The following is a 12,129-nucleotide window of genomic DNA, read 5'->3' as shown; positions in this document are numbered from 1 at the left end:
GCGCGGCGGGGCGGCCGGCCGGCGGCCGCGGAGGATGCGGAGGGGCGGCGGCGCGGGCCCGACCCAGCCCGGGCGGCGGGGCGGGCGCCGCCCGAGGGGGTAGGGCGCGCGCGGGGGCGCGCCGGGCCGGGGAGGCGCGCTCCGGCCGCGCTCGCACTGCTCGTTCGCTGGCTCGCTCCCTCCTCCCTCGGCAGCCGCGGCGGCAGCAGGACAAGGCGGCGGCGGCGGCTGGGGATCAGACATGGCGGCGGATCTGAACCTGGAGTGGATCTGCTCCCTGCCCCGCTCCTGGACTTACGGGATCACCAGGGGCGGCCGCGTCTTCTTCATCAAGTAAAGGACCGGGGCCGGCGCGGGGGGCCCGGAGGGGGGCGGGAAGCTGGCGACCGCGGGACAGCGCGGCGGGTCGGTGCCGCTCCGGCCCCCTCGGCTCCGCACGGCGTCCCCACTCACGCCCCGTCTCGCCTTCTTTTCTCCCCCCCCCCCCCCTGCAGCGAGGAGGCGAAGAGCACCACCTGGCTGCACCCCGTCACCGGCGAGGCCGTGGTCACCGGGCACCGGCGGCAGAGCACAGGTAACGCCGAGCCCGGCCGGGCCCGAGAGGAGTTGGGCTCCGCCGGGAGGAGGCGGCAGAGCCCCGGCCGCCCGCCTCCCTGCCTCGCTACCTGCCCCGAGCCGCGGTCCCGCGGGAGGCGTCGAGGTGGGGCGGAGGCCGGCGGGGGCGGCCGCAGGTAGAGGGAACCGGGGGGGTGGGGCCCGCCGGGGGACTTCCCTCGAGTCTCTGGACGCCCCTCTCCTCCGCCTCGGATCGCCGCCAGTCCGAGGCGCCCTCTGCCCCATTCCAAACTGCTCACCCTCCGCCCCCCACCCCTGTAGGGTGGCCCACTCCCCTCTCCCGGGAAAGCTGGGACCCTGAGTTGTTCCTCCCGCGGCCACTCCTGAGTCCTCCTGTCGCCCCCGGGGCCCCTTGCCATCTTTTAGGAAGTCCTTTCCCTCTCGCATCGTGCGGCCCCGGGATCCTGCCTCCGGTCCGCCGGGAGAACGTATCCACAACCTCCCGGGCGGCTTCCTCCTCCGAGGCGGGACTTGGGGGTAAGGTGGCTGATGGAGGAGGTGAGGAGTTCGGGGGGTGCTGCGATCGTTCCTCGCGCCGGAGCGGCTGGGGAAATCTGGGCTCTTTCCCTCGTGCAGCCGGGGCCGGAGGAGGCATTTGGAGCTGCAGTTGCCCGCCAGCTCGATTCAAAGTCCCCGGCGGCAGCACCGAGGTCGCACACGCCGCCCAGAGCCGGTGGGCGTGCTGGGGGTGGGGGTAGGGGCGTCCCGCGTGCGGGCCTGGGTCCCCGATTGGAGAGGGTCGCCGGGGAACCAGCTCGGTGCCTTGGTGCCTTGGGTAGCTGGTTTGAAGGCTGCCTGTGAGCTGAGCTGGAGAGGAGCAGATTGGAGCTTCAGTGCTGCTCTGGCTTTCTTTTGTCAGTCTTTGTGTACATTCTTGAAACTTGTTTGCCTTTGAAACGTAACATGTGTTCTTTCCTGGCCTGCCTCTGTTACTGGTGATTGGAAAGGCTTGAGAACAGTTTGCGTGGAAGGTGAGGCCGGCTTCAGAAAAGCTCTGTAGAGCTAGTCTTCCGGGATATTTCCTCTCCAACTCCGAGGTTCTCTCTTAAAGTTGCCAGGTTATTGAACAAGCCTGTCTCCTGTATTAAATGCTGGAGTTCAGCACAGTGACTAATATCCCCAAATTTGCAAAAAGGTGGAGGAGGAAAGAGAAAGCTGGTGTAGCAAGCATGATGAGGTTCCATTTTTGAGGCATTTCTGACTAATTCACCGTCATATTTCTTAACTCCTCAGTGTCCTCTTTGACTGAAATGTACATTTTGGTGTTTGGCATACATACAGTCAACTTCAGTGGCCTCTTTGCGTTATGGATAGTAACAGGTTTGTGTCACAGGAGACAATGTGATGTTTAGGTTATGTAGCCTCATCGTCTTGTGGAATTGGTCCATGATTATTTTGGCTATGTGAAATACGTATTTTATCGTATATACTCCCCAGGTTTGATAACATTGACACGTTAGAAAAATTTTATTCTGTGATTTCAGGTTAATTTGATTTTTGAGAGAGATGATCTTGATTTTTTTTTTTTCTGGTTTGGTTTATTTTGCTTTGATTTTGCACACACATCAGTGTTTTTATTTTAGAGCGGTATCATGATTAAATCCAAGCTACTGGTCGTTTGTAAGTAATTTGCAAGCACAGAATGTTAGCATCATTCACCTGCATGCTTGCCAGGTTTATGGCTTGAAACTTCACATCTCTGCAAGCCAAGTCTGTAGAAACACACATGTATAAAGCATGTGATGTCAGATTTCATTCCCCTTAATTAAATACTTCGGAAGTTCTCTCTCACCAGTGACACTTCCCGGATGGATTCACTTATGTAGCTGAAAGGTGTGGTCTTAAATAGACTCAACATCCTTAGGAAGAAGTGGGTGTTACCTTTTATGCACAGTCTCTTTCTTTGATTTTGGGGGGTTTTTTGGCCTGCTGTTCATGGATATTTACTTGGGATTAGAAGACCTCTCTTGGCTTTTTTTCCTCTCCACTCTGATCAAAGTGTATAATTCTGTCAGATAATCTCTAATGTGGTCGATAGTTTTCTGGTGGCATTACATATGAATTGCTATTTCCCAAAAATGATGTTGTATCTACTGTGAATTTTACTACCAGTCTAATGCTTTTTTTGAGGGTGGGGTTAGAAACTTAATAAATGAAAATCACTGATCCTGAAAAGAAATAATTAAAATGGTTTGAAACTTACTATGCTGTTCTGTTGAAGTAATACTGATTGTGAAATACATGTTTTTTAGATTTGCCTACTGGCTGGGAAGAAGCATATACTTTTGAAGGTGCAAGATACTATATAAAGTGAGTCTTTTTAATTATGATTTTTTTTCCCTTGGTAATTCAGATGTTATGATTAACCTTTGGTTGTATGTCGAGGTACAATCATGATTTCTTAAGGTTTATCGTATTTTTTGATTTTATGCTTTATGGGTCTTGGAATTAGAGGTAAAAGATAGCACTCAGTTTTCTTATGTTATTTGCGTGGGCATTCATTGATTTAGCAGTTAGATCATTTGTGGCCACAGTTATATTTTTGGTGCTTCTGTATATATTCTTGAGTGATTGTAGTGTAGTGAAATTGATGTAGAGCTAGGTTACAGTTTGATGGATGGTGACAGGGCTGAAAGTAAAAACAAATAAATATGGAATATTTCACAAACATCTGTGGGAGTATTGTTTGTAATTTGCCTCAGTTTATGTAAATAGAGCTAAGTTTCAGAGTTTCATATCTAAATGTTTTACTGGCATTTGTGTTTGAATAAAAGGCTTTCAGTAGCACTTAAGGACAAATGACCAGTCCTAATCTTTAAGTTAATTTTATAGAATATTGAAGTAATTTCTGTTAACTGTTAACTTGACAGTGCTTGGAGACAGATACACCAGTTTGAGGTCAACATTATATAGGAAGATTTTTTTTTTATCCCTCAAGGGAACATAAAGGTGGTTTTATCTTCATTTTAAATTAGAAACTGTTAACTTGAGAGCTTGTTTAAAATTTTTTTGTTTCATTTTAAGGAACTGAGGCTTGAAGGAGAATGCTTAACTATAAGATTTTGTTGAGATGTCATTGGCTTATTAATAATAACAGATATCTAGCTTAAGGTACCTCTGCTTCATCCAGCCCAATAAGGCATTTTACTGAGTGCCATTTTAAAGATGATGTCATACCTCACGAAATTATAATTATCTACATGGCTTAAACATTTTTTTTAGAATGATTTTTTATAAAATATTTAGGGAAACATACAGATACTAGTTATGCTTGCTTTTTTTGGATGTAGAAGTGAAGAAAGCAGAATGAAGATACAGGAATGGAGTACAGTTTCATGATGTGGTCCTTCCCTGGATATGTTTGATTTGCATCTTTTATTTGGAGATTGTGCTGTGATCGTTTAATGGCCTAGAAAACAAAGGCATGAATAAAGTGCAGAGTCACCAACTGTTTTCTTTAGAGTTCTTTTTCATCCTGAATTAAAGTGAGTTTGTATTGTCATGAAAGGGATTCTTCTTTTTTTTTTTTGGACAAAGTATTGATATTTCCGAAGACAGCTTTTTTTGGATGGAGTTCGTTTACTTGTGCCCAGTATAATTTTAACTGCTGTACATTAAGCCTCACTGATCTTACAGAATAGGAGTAACACTATAGTTCTCAATATTATTTAAATTTTGGTGAATGTGTACATCCTTAAATGAATGTTTATTTGGCAGTGCAAAATGTTACTTTGTGCAGGCTGAATATGTATGTTTTAGTTTAGAACTAAGCTGTTACAAAAGACCAACTTTTCTTTTGTTTCACTAGCCCTTTTGATTAGAGTTTCTTTTATGTTGACTTAAACAAATTAGAATCTTTTTTGTGTCATGCCTAAGTTTCTCAGGCACATAAGGACTGCATTCAGAAAGGTGTAATAATTTGACTTTAATTCTACATGCATTTTTAAGTTAGCGAGTTTTCATCATGTGGTATTGGGAGACAGCCAATCGTTGTGTCCAAAGGTAGCAATAAAGAATTTACTTTATGAAGGTAATTTGTTCTAAAGTTGAGCACGTTTTAAAATTATGCATTCATTAAACCTCTAAACTTCTTTTAAGTAGAAGTTTAAAACAACCATTGAGAAATACATGATTTGCTGAATGTTAGGTGCTACTGTTTTTCCTTTCTGGATTGTATCAGAAGGCTAATTTCTTTTAAGATCAGTTAAATCTCTAATGTGGGCTGTCATTTCCTCAAAACCTTTTACCTTCTTGTGTTGTTATGAGCAATTAGGGGTGCTTGATTATTGTAGTGTACTAGGGGCACTGCTTGTATCTGAAACTTAACAGTTTGCAGAATGCTCTTGCCTATGTTACCATGTCTGAATCTCGTTTTAATTGTGGTTGTCGTCAGAAGAACTCTTTTCCTTGTCACACCACATAATAAAACAACAGAAATATGCCTTTGGAACTTAGGAGTCTGCAAAGACAGCAAGATGAGAAACAGCCGGGATGTGAACTATATTTAGAATGTTCAGAGTAGGAGAAAGGATAGGAGTTTGCCATAGGAAAGTGATGGCTGTTGGTGGATGTATTTTTCACTGTGGGTTCTATGTTAGATGAAGAAAGGAGATTATTGACCAGATTATAATAAAAAGAGGTGATGGAGTGAGCAGGGTGGGTTTTGTTCACATGGGACAGAGAAGATGAAAGGCAGATAAAAGACCCATTGATTATCTTGTTATTCCTAATCCGGTGTTCCTCGGAGGCTCCCAGAGCAAGAAGGGAGACCAAGAACTGGAGTTGTTTCTACTTTAGTTCCCATGTGAAGTACATTTAACTCTCAAATTCTCTTCAGAACCAATGGTGGTGGTGGTTCAAAATGGCAAATGGCCAAGAATTTATCTTTGGATTGTATCGATGTTTTAGTATCAACACCTGCATTCCTGTGGGCAGTAAGAAGAGCAGAAGGAAGGCAGGACTGTGGCCTTGACCCCCTGACAGTGGAGCTCAGTCTTCACATCTTTGAATTAGGTGAGCTGGAAAAGGCAACTTCTCAGTTCCAGCCAACTTTCAAATTTCTTTGAATTTTATATGGTTCTGGGAATTTACAATATTCTACAGAATAATGCACTCAGAGTGCCAAAGAAGAGATAGTATGGGAAATGTGGAAAGTTACTTAGCTTTCAGATCCTGCTTAACTATTTAATCTCTGTCTTTAAGCTGTGTGTAGATAACCACAGATACAGATAACCACAGATAAGTCTAAGTAGAGCCAAAGCTGTGTGTCTTCACTCTTTCTGTTGCCACAGTGGGAGAGTTGTGTGTGTACAGTTGACAGCGCTCACTAATGTCAACAGAGGGACGGATCAGAGTTAAGAGTTGTATAAATTTGAGCTGGATAATCAGTTTACTTTATACAGTTTTTGAAATTGGTTCTTTCATGAAAGTTTACAGTTAGGAAACAGAATAGAAAGAGAAGGTATTTTACTTTAAATCACTTTGGCCAGAAAAATGTTAAAATTTGAAAATTAATTCTTTATTGTAACAATAAATATTTAGGTTTATTTTTTTAATGAAGAAAGTTTGCCTTAAGCTAGCCAGCCTCTAAAATATTTTATTGTGTGTGTGTGTAAATACATATAAACAGAGTCTGAATTTGATTATTGTTTCCATATTGCTTTTTAACAATTAATTCATGCTTTTTATTTTTGGGGAAGAATGCTGAAAGTTGCCGGTGATTTTTATAATTTAGGAAGTATAGCTTTAAATATTCAAATAACTCAGCTCAAAGTGCAGAAGATAGTCATATATTTGAAGGTTATAAAGCTTTCTGCTTACTCCTTGAAAATACTACTTAATGACTCTGTAATGACAGGTCATGGTAGCTTAAAATGTATGTGTCATTGACTGTTACTTTGTGCTTCAAAGCTTTAAGATGGTTAATTTAAAGTGCTAAGTAAATCTTAAAACAATGCTCTCTGAATAGTGAGCAACTTTGTTCTAATTATCTAGAGGTCACTGTCTTATGTGACAGGTTTGGGGATCAAAAATGTCTTTGCAGGGTCATAAAGTAGTATGTAAATGTTGTGAGGTTATATTTTCATATTGCTTTTTTCCTTAATTTAAATTTAAAGTTCTGAAATTGAACTTAGATATGCAAATAGAGCAATGTTTGATTTTTTTTTTTTTGACTAATGAAGTTTCATTTCAGTATCTGCTATAGTTGGATCTAATGTGTGCTTAGAATTTCAAACTAATCTGCAGTGAGGGGAATTCTAGTATGAAATAGCCATTTAAAGTTGCAAGTGAGAAGAAAATCTGTTTCTTCATAGATTATCACAACTGAAACTATGAGTGAAGACAGGGAACATAGCTGCCGTGAGAATGTGAGAATATATTGCAGTGTATTTGATATTTAAAATTGTTTGGTATGGTCGTACTATAATATTAGAATGGGGTGTAGCAACATCATGTTTCAGAACAATTCATGGACATTGTACATCTTTTCCATATCCATAACAGTATTTGGAATGAGTAATCCTTCTGTGTATGAAGCACTTTATGCTAATTCGTTAGGTACAGCATAACAATGAACTGGGGTTTCAACCTTCAGCTGTGGTGGAGAGAAAAGCATGTGGAGTATTAAAGAGAGATGGTGTGGGGCCCACGGACTCCTAGTGTGAGGCACTTGAACAGAGCATTCGATGAATTTAATACTCACAGTAGCCTTTTTTTACTTTTTTCCCCCCTCCTCCCCCTGCGCCCTTTTTCATGATGAAACTGAAGCTTAAAGAGATTGAAGTCCTGTTGTAGGTCTTATAGCTTCACTATTAGTCACTATCATTCAAATTAAGGTCTCTGGGCTAAGACTCTTCCAGACCTAAAAATACAGAGCAGTATAAACAGATCCTATGGTATGTGTCCCTCCATAAATAGATTGCTTGGAAATAGAGATCATTTCAAAGAAACAAGCGCAGTGGATAGGTTAGTATGTGTGTGCTCAATCACTCAGTTATGTCCAACTCTTTGTGATTCTGTAGACTGTAGCCCACCAGTCTCCTCTGCTCGTGGGATTTTCCAGGCAAGAATACTGGAGTGGGTTGCCATTTTCTTCTCCAGGGGATCTTCCTGACTCAGGGATCAAACCTACATCTCCTGTGTGGGCAGGCGGATTCCACTGAGCCACCTGGGAAGCCCCCTAGGTTAGTAGGTAGGTTAGTAGGCACATGAAAGCTTGTTTAACCCCTCAAAACCTATTGACCAGTATTTTTTAAATAGAATCTCGGAATTTGGTCATTAAGTGACTTCACTTTCACTTTCACTTTACATCCACTCCAGAGTGCTGGTGTTGGGTACTATTCTAGGTATTTGGTGACTCAGCTGAGGCTTTCCTGGAGCATACAGTCTTATTAGGAAAAAGAGACATGGAAACAAAAAATGAGATTTCCCTGGTGGTCCAGTGGTTAAGAACTCTCCTGTCAATGAAAGGACACATGCAGTTTCGATCTCTGATCTGGGAAGATTTGACATGCCTTGGGGCAACTAAGCCCGTTCGGCTAGAGCCTGTGCTCCCCGACAGGAGAAGCCACTGCAATGAGAAGCCCGCACACCGTACTAGAGAGTACCTCCTCCTCACCACAACTAGAGAAAGCCTGCACAGCCATGAAGACCCAGTGCAGTTGGGTTGTTTTTTTAAAAAAATGGAGCAAACGTGATTTTAAAATGGCATCCTCATAAAGGAAAAGCAGAGTGTTTTGTGACAGATTAGGAAAGTTTCCCATAAATGTTTCAGTGATAAAGTGTATTTAGGGTTTCAAGGGTGAGATAACAGGACTTCCAATAGCATGAATTTTATCATGGGATCTCATGGTCCTTTTTAGTCCCAGGACCATTGCTCAGGACCAGGCCTGCTCAGCGTCTTCTTGTACCGCTTGCCTATAGCTTAATGCCAGCATCTGGTGAGCCCCTGGTAAGTGGTGTCTGTGCTGATACTGCTGGCCTCCAGAGGAGTTAGTTGGGGTAGGACCAGAGGAGACCCCACAGTGCAAGTGACTGCATTTAGCGAGCCCCTTCTGGATTTCTCAAGTGATTTCCTTCTTATGCGGATGGACCTCTTTCTTGGTTTGTATTTCTGATTGTCAAAGCTGGTGTAGTTTAGGAAGGAGGAAGGAAAGGGGAGTAGGGAAAGAATTGGTTGGAAGAGTCAAGGAATTGGAGGCCACAGAAACTGGTGGGGTGTAAACATCCCTGTTTAGGTATCTCTGTCTGTGCTACAAAGACAAGGGGTTTCTCAGTGCTTGTGGGCAAATACTCTCTCCTGGGACCTTTTCACCTTTCTATAAAGATATGTATAAGTTGGGGTTAAATGGTGAAAAGTGACATGTATAGCTATGTATGAGCAAATTGGAGTTCATATAAAAGTGATGCTGGTTGTCACTCAAATGGCATCCTAAGAAGTCAGAGAAACAAGAAGAAACATAGGGCCAGGTTGAAGGGGAAGGGCTTGAAGGAAGAGGCAGGAGTTGAGTTAGGCCTTTAGGGGATGGCAGGAATTCACATATATACCAAATACCTAGAAGAGTGCCCATTACTAGCACTGTCGAGTGGATGTAAAGGAAAGTCCAAATTCCGAGATTCTATTAAAAAAATACTGGTCAATAGGTTTTGAGTTGTTAAATAGTGATGAATAGTGATAACTGCCCTGCTGGTAGGTGATTAGAAAAAATGCTAGGATAATGAGAAGTCAGACTAGGAATTCTGTTTGCGGCTATATTGTGTCTGGTCTTTGAATGTAAGGCTGAGATTTTCATTTCTAGGCAAGCCACTGCAGGTGGGTGTTTTTTTGTTGTTGCTTTTTGGCATAGCGTTAATAGCGTAAGGTGAAGGTATTAAGAGAGATTTTAATGCAGGCAGCATGGCTTAGAGAGGGGCAAAACGTGGAATGGAGGAGTCCCTTTCTGGGTCTGTGGCTATAATCTGGGAGTGAGTTAGTGCTGGAACCAAGTTGGTAGCAGTGGAATGGAAAGGAAGGAGGCCATTGATCAAAGTTATTAAAGAGGAGTTGACAGGCCTTGGGAGTCTTGGTGAGCTGGGAGGTTGTCAGAGAAAGAGAGGTCAAAATTTACTTAGAGGCCTTTGTGTCTGAGTGGCTACAAGAATGATTGGGGCCCTTGACCAGAATAAGGGGGTTGGTGGTTGGGGGAAGCTCTAGGTAGAAGTGTTAATGATGGTTTGCTTTTTGAGCTGCTTACCTCAAAAAGGACATCACATTTTAGGTGGCTAAAATCTGGCCTTTCCAAAGGACTCCCAGCGTTATTTTCTGTTCCCCCTCATGAATAAGAAACATATCCTCTACCCCTTAAAATGCTGTCTCAGCTGCTTTATCTCCAAATAATATATGTAGATCCAAGCCAGCACTGTCATATTCTTTCATCCAATAACTCATTCAACAAATACTTAGCGAGCATTGTGTGCTGAGTGCTTTAGCTTTTATGAATGAAACAGACATGGACCTTACTCTTACGGAGCTTATAGTTAAATTAGTGGGAGAGACAGTGGTAACATAATCACAAATGTACAGCCTGATAAACGCTATGACGTGCATGATGCTTTGAGCAGATGCATTTTGAGGAATTGGTCCAGTATGGAAGAGGCCTTTCTCACGAACGTAAAGTGTAAGCCTTCTTCTTGAAGCTCAGCTGTGAAACCACACAGAGTGATCAGAACAGAGCAGCACAAAGTCACCTGACGGATGAAGAATTAATAGCATCTGGGCTTGAGATTGGGCTGTAACCTGAGTGACAGTGTTGTTGTAGCCAGTGAAAGACTTGGGGTGCGGTTGATGTGATGTGGAATTTTAGGAAAAAGGAGAAACACTGCAACAGAAGTTACCCTCTCCTGTCTACTAGAGAGCAAGGCTAAGCTGACTATGATTATGATTTTAACTATTATTTCAGTCCCAGTGGCACAGTCTTCCAGTTACCTAGTCACTCACCAACACATTTTTTCTTCCAATTATCTTCAGTACATTTTGAACTCATAATTACACGCCTTAGTGAATAGGATACATCGTTAAACAAAATATACCCGCCAAACTCTACTCTTCTTGGGAGTGGGATGGTGGGGGAGGGACTATCAGAAAAAGAAATATAACATTGATAAATAAGTTTTGTGGTATGCAAGCATATATAAGTGCTGTAAGAAAAAAACAGAGCTAGAGTGGAGGATCAGGAGGAGAGTGAAGAGGGATGGGTGTGGGAGAAAAAGCAGTGCAGTCAGAGGACAGGCAGGGCTGTGGGGGCCGTGTTGGTGGGTGTAATTGGCTGTTAACCTGGGGTGCTGTGGCGCTGTCGCAGGTCCGAGCAGAGGAAAAGCATGGTCTGATTTCGCCCTTTGAAAGGGTCAGTCTGACTGTTGTGTTAGATGAGACTTTGGGGAGACTTAGTGGAGCGCCTCCAGTGTAAGTTCTGCCCCTCATCAGATTCTCTCCTATTTCTTTTTAACACTTAACAGGGATTATGATGAAATACTTAATCCTATAACCACCATATTTCTTTTAAGCTCCCAGTAGTCATCAGTACCACTGATTTAATACTAATAACAGCTTTTTAGGGGGGACAGAGAGATATAACCATTTTAAACAAACCAATTTTATCCTTATTTCAGAAATAGTATATTGAAAAACCACGTTTTAAAATCAAGCCAATGCTTGGTTAATACCTGTTTGCCTACATACACTCATGGTAGGTAGCCTTCAGGAAAAGCAGCTTGTTTATAGCTGTATTTTCTGTCCCTCAGCTCAAACCTTTCTCATAATACTTCCTCAATAAATATTTCTTGATGAGTTTTGATGATGACAGCGATCTTAATTCCATGCTATTCAATAGCCTTATAATGTGGCTGTTTGTGAAATTTAAGTATTCTCATTATGTGACAGTCTGTCTGTCCCAGTATGAATTAGGAAATCAGTTGTTTCTCGAGTGTGGCTTATGTGATTCTCCTTCAAGATACAGATAGGATCTGCTCAGAAGCCCAACTGAGTGGCCAGAACCAGGATGAAGCCAAGATGACGCGAGGACCTGTGAGGCTTGTTGGGAGACGGACCTTGGCAATGACCATGCTGTTTCCACTTAGAAATGTTGACGGTTCAGCCTACTGTGATTTGGAGAATAGAGGAAATACTGAAATCTGTCTGCTGTCAGGAGTATGAGTAAAGCAGATAGAGTCCGCTTAGAGACGACTGAACTCAGTGGATCCTAGAAAGGCCTGGGAGAAGTAGAAGGTGGGCCTCATGAGGTGCAGGTCACCAACGTGTCAGAGTCACTCGGGAAAGTCTTTGGTTCCTTAGGAATAGCCTCCTGGCTACTTGGGAATTATTCTTTGAAGTGGCCAGTAATTTCAGAAACACTAAGAGAATCCCTGTAGACCAGGGGTCCCCTGTTAGGAACCGGGCTGCACAGCAGCAGGTGAGAGGCAAACCAGCAAAGCTCCATCTGTATTTACAAGTGCTCCGCATTGCTTGTATTACCACCT

At 43.2% G+C, this 12,129-nt stretch overlaps 1 protein-coding gene across 3 annotated transcripts in view; it reads left to right on the top strand.

Moving 5' to 3' along the window:
- Positions 1-241: 241 nt before the first annotated feature.
- The window catches only part of PLEKHA5 (pleckstrin homology domain containing A5), a 261,444-nt gene continuing 249,556 nt past the window's right edge, over positions 242-12,129 (top strand). For all 3 annotated transcript variants that reach the window (XM_068969980.1, XM_068969979.1, XM_068969978.1), the window contains exons 1-3: positions 242-333; positions 495-574; positions 2,868-2,925. In XM_068969980.1, the coding sequence (XP_068826081.1) occupies positions 242-333; positions 495-574; positions 2,868-2,925 (230 nt within the window). The remainder of the gene's footprint in view (positions 334-494; positions 575-2,867; positions 2,926-12,129) is intronic.

Source organism: Capricornis sumatraensis, chromosome 4, assembly GCF_032405125.1.
Source record: "Capricornis sumatraensis isolate serow.1 chromosome 4, serow.2, whole genome shotgun sequence".
NCBI classification, from domain to species: Eukaryota; Metazoa; Chordata; class Mammalia; order Artiodactyla; family Bovidae; genus Capricornis; species Capricornis sumatraensis.
This window is presented reverse-complemented; position numbering and strand designations above follow the sequence as displayed.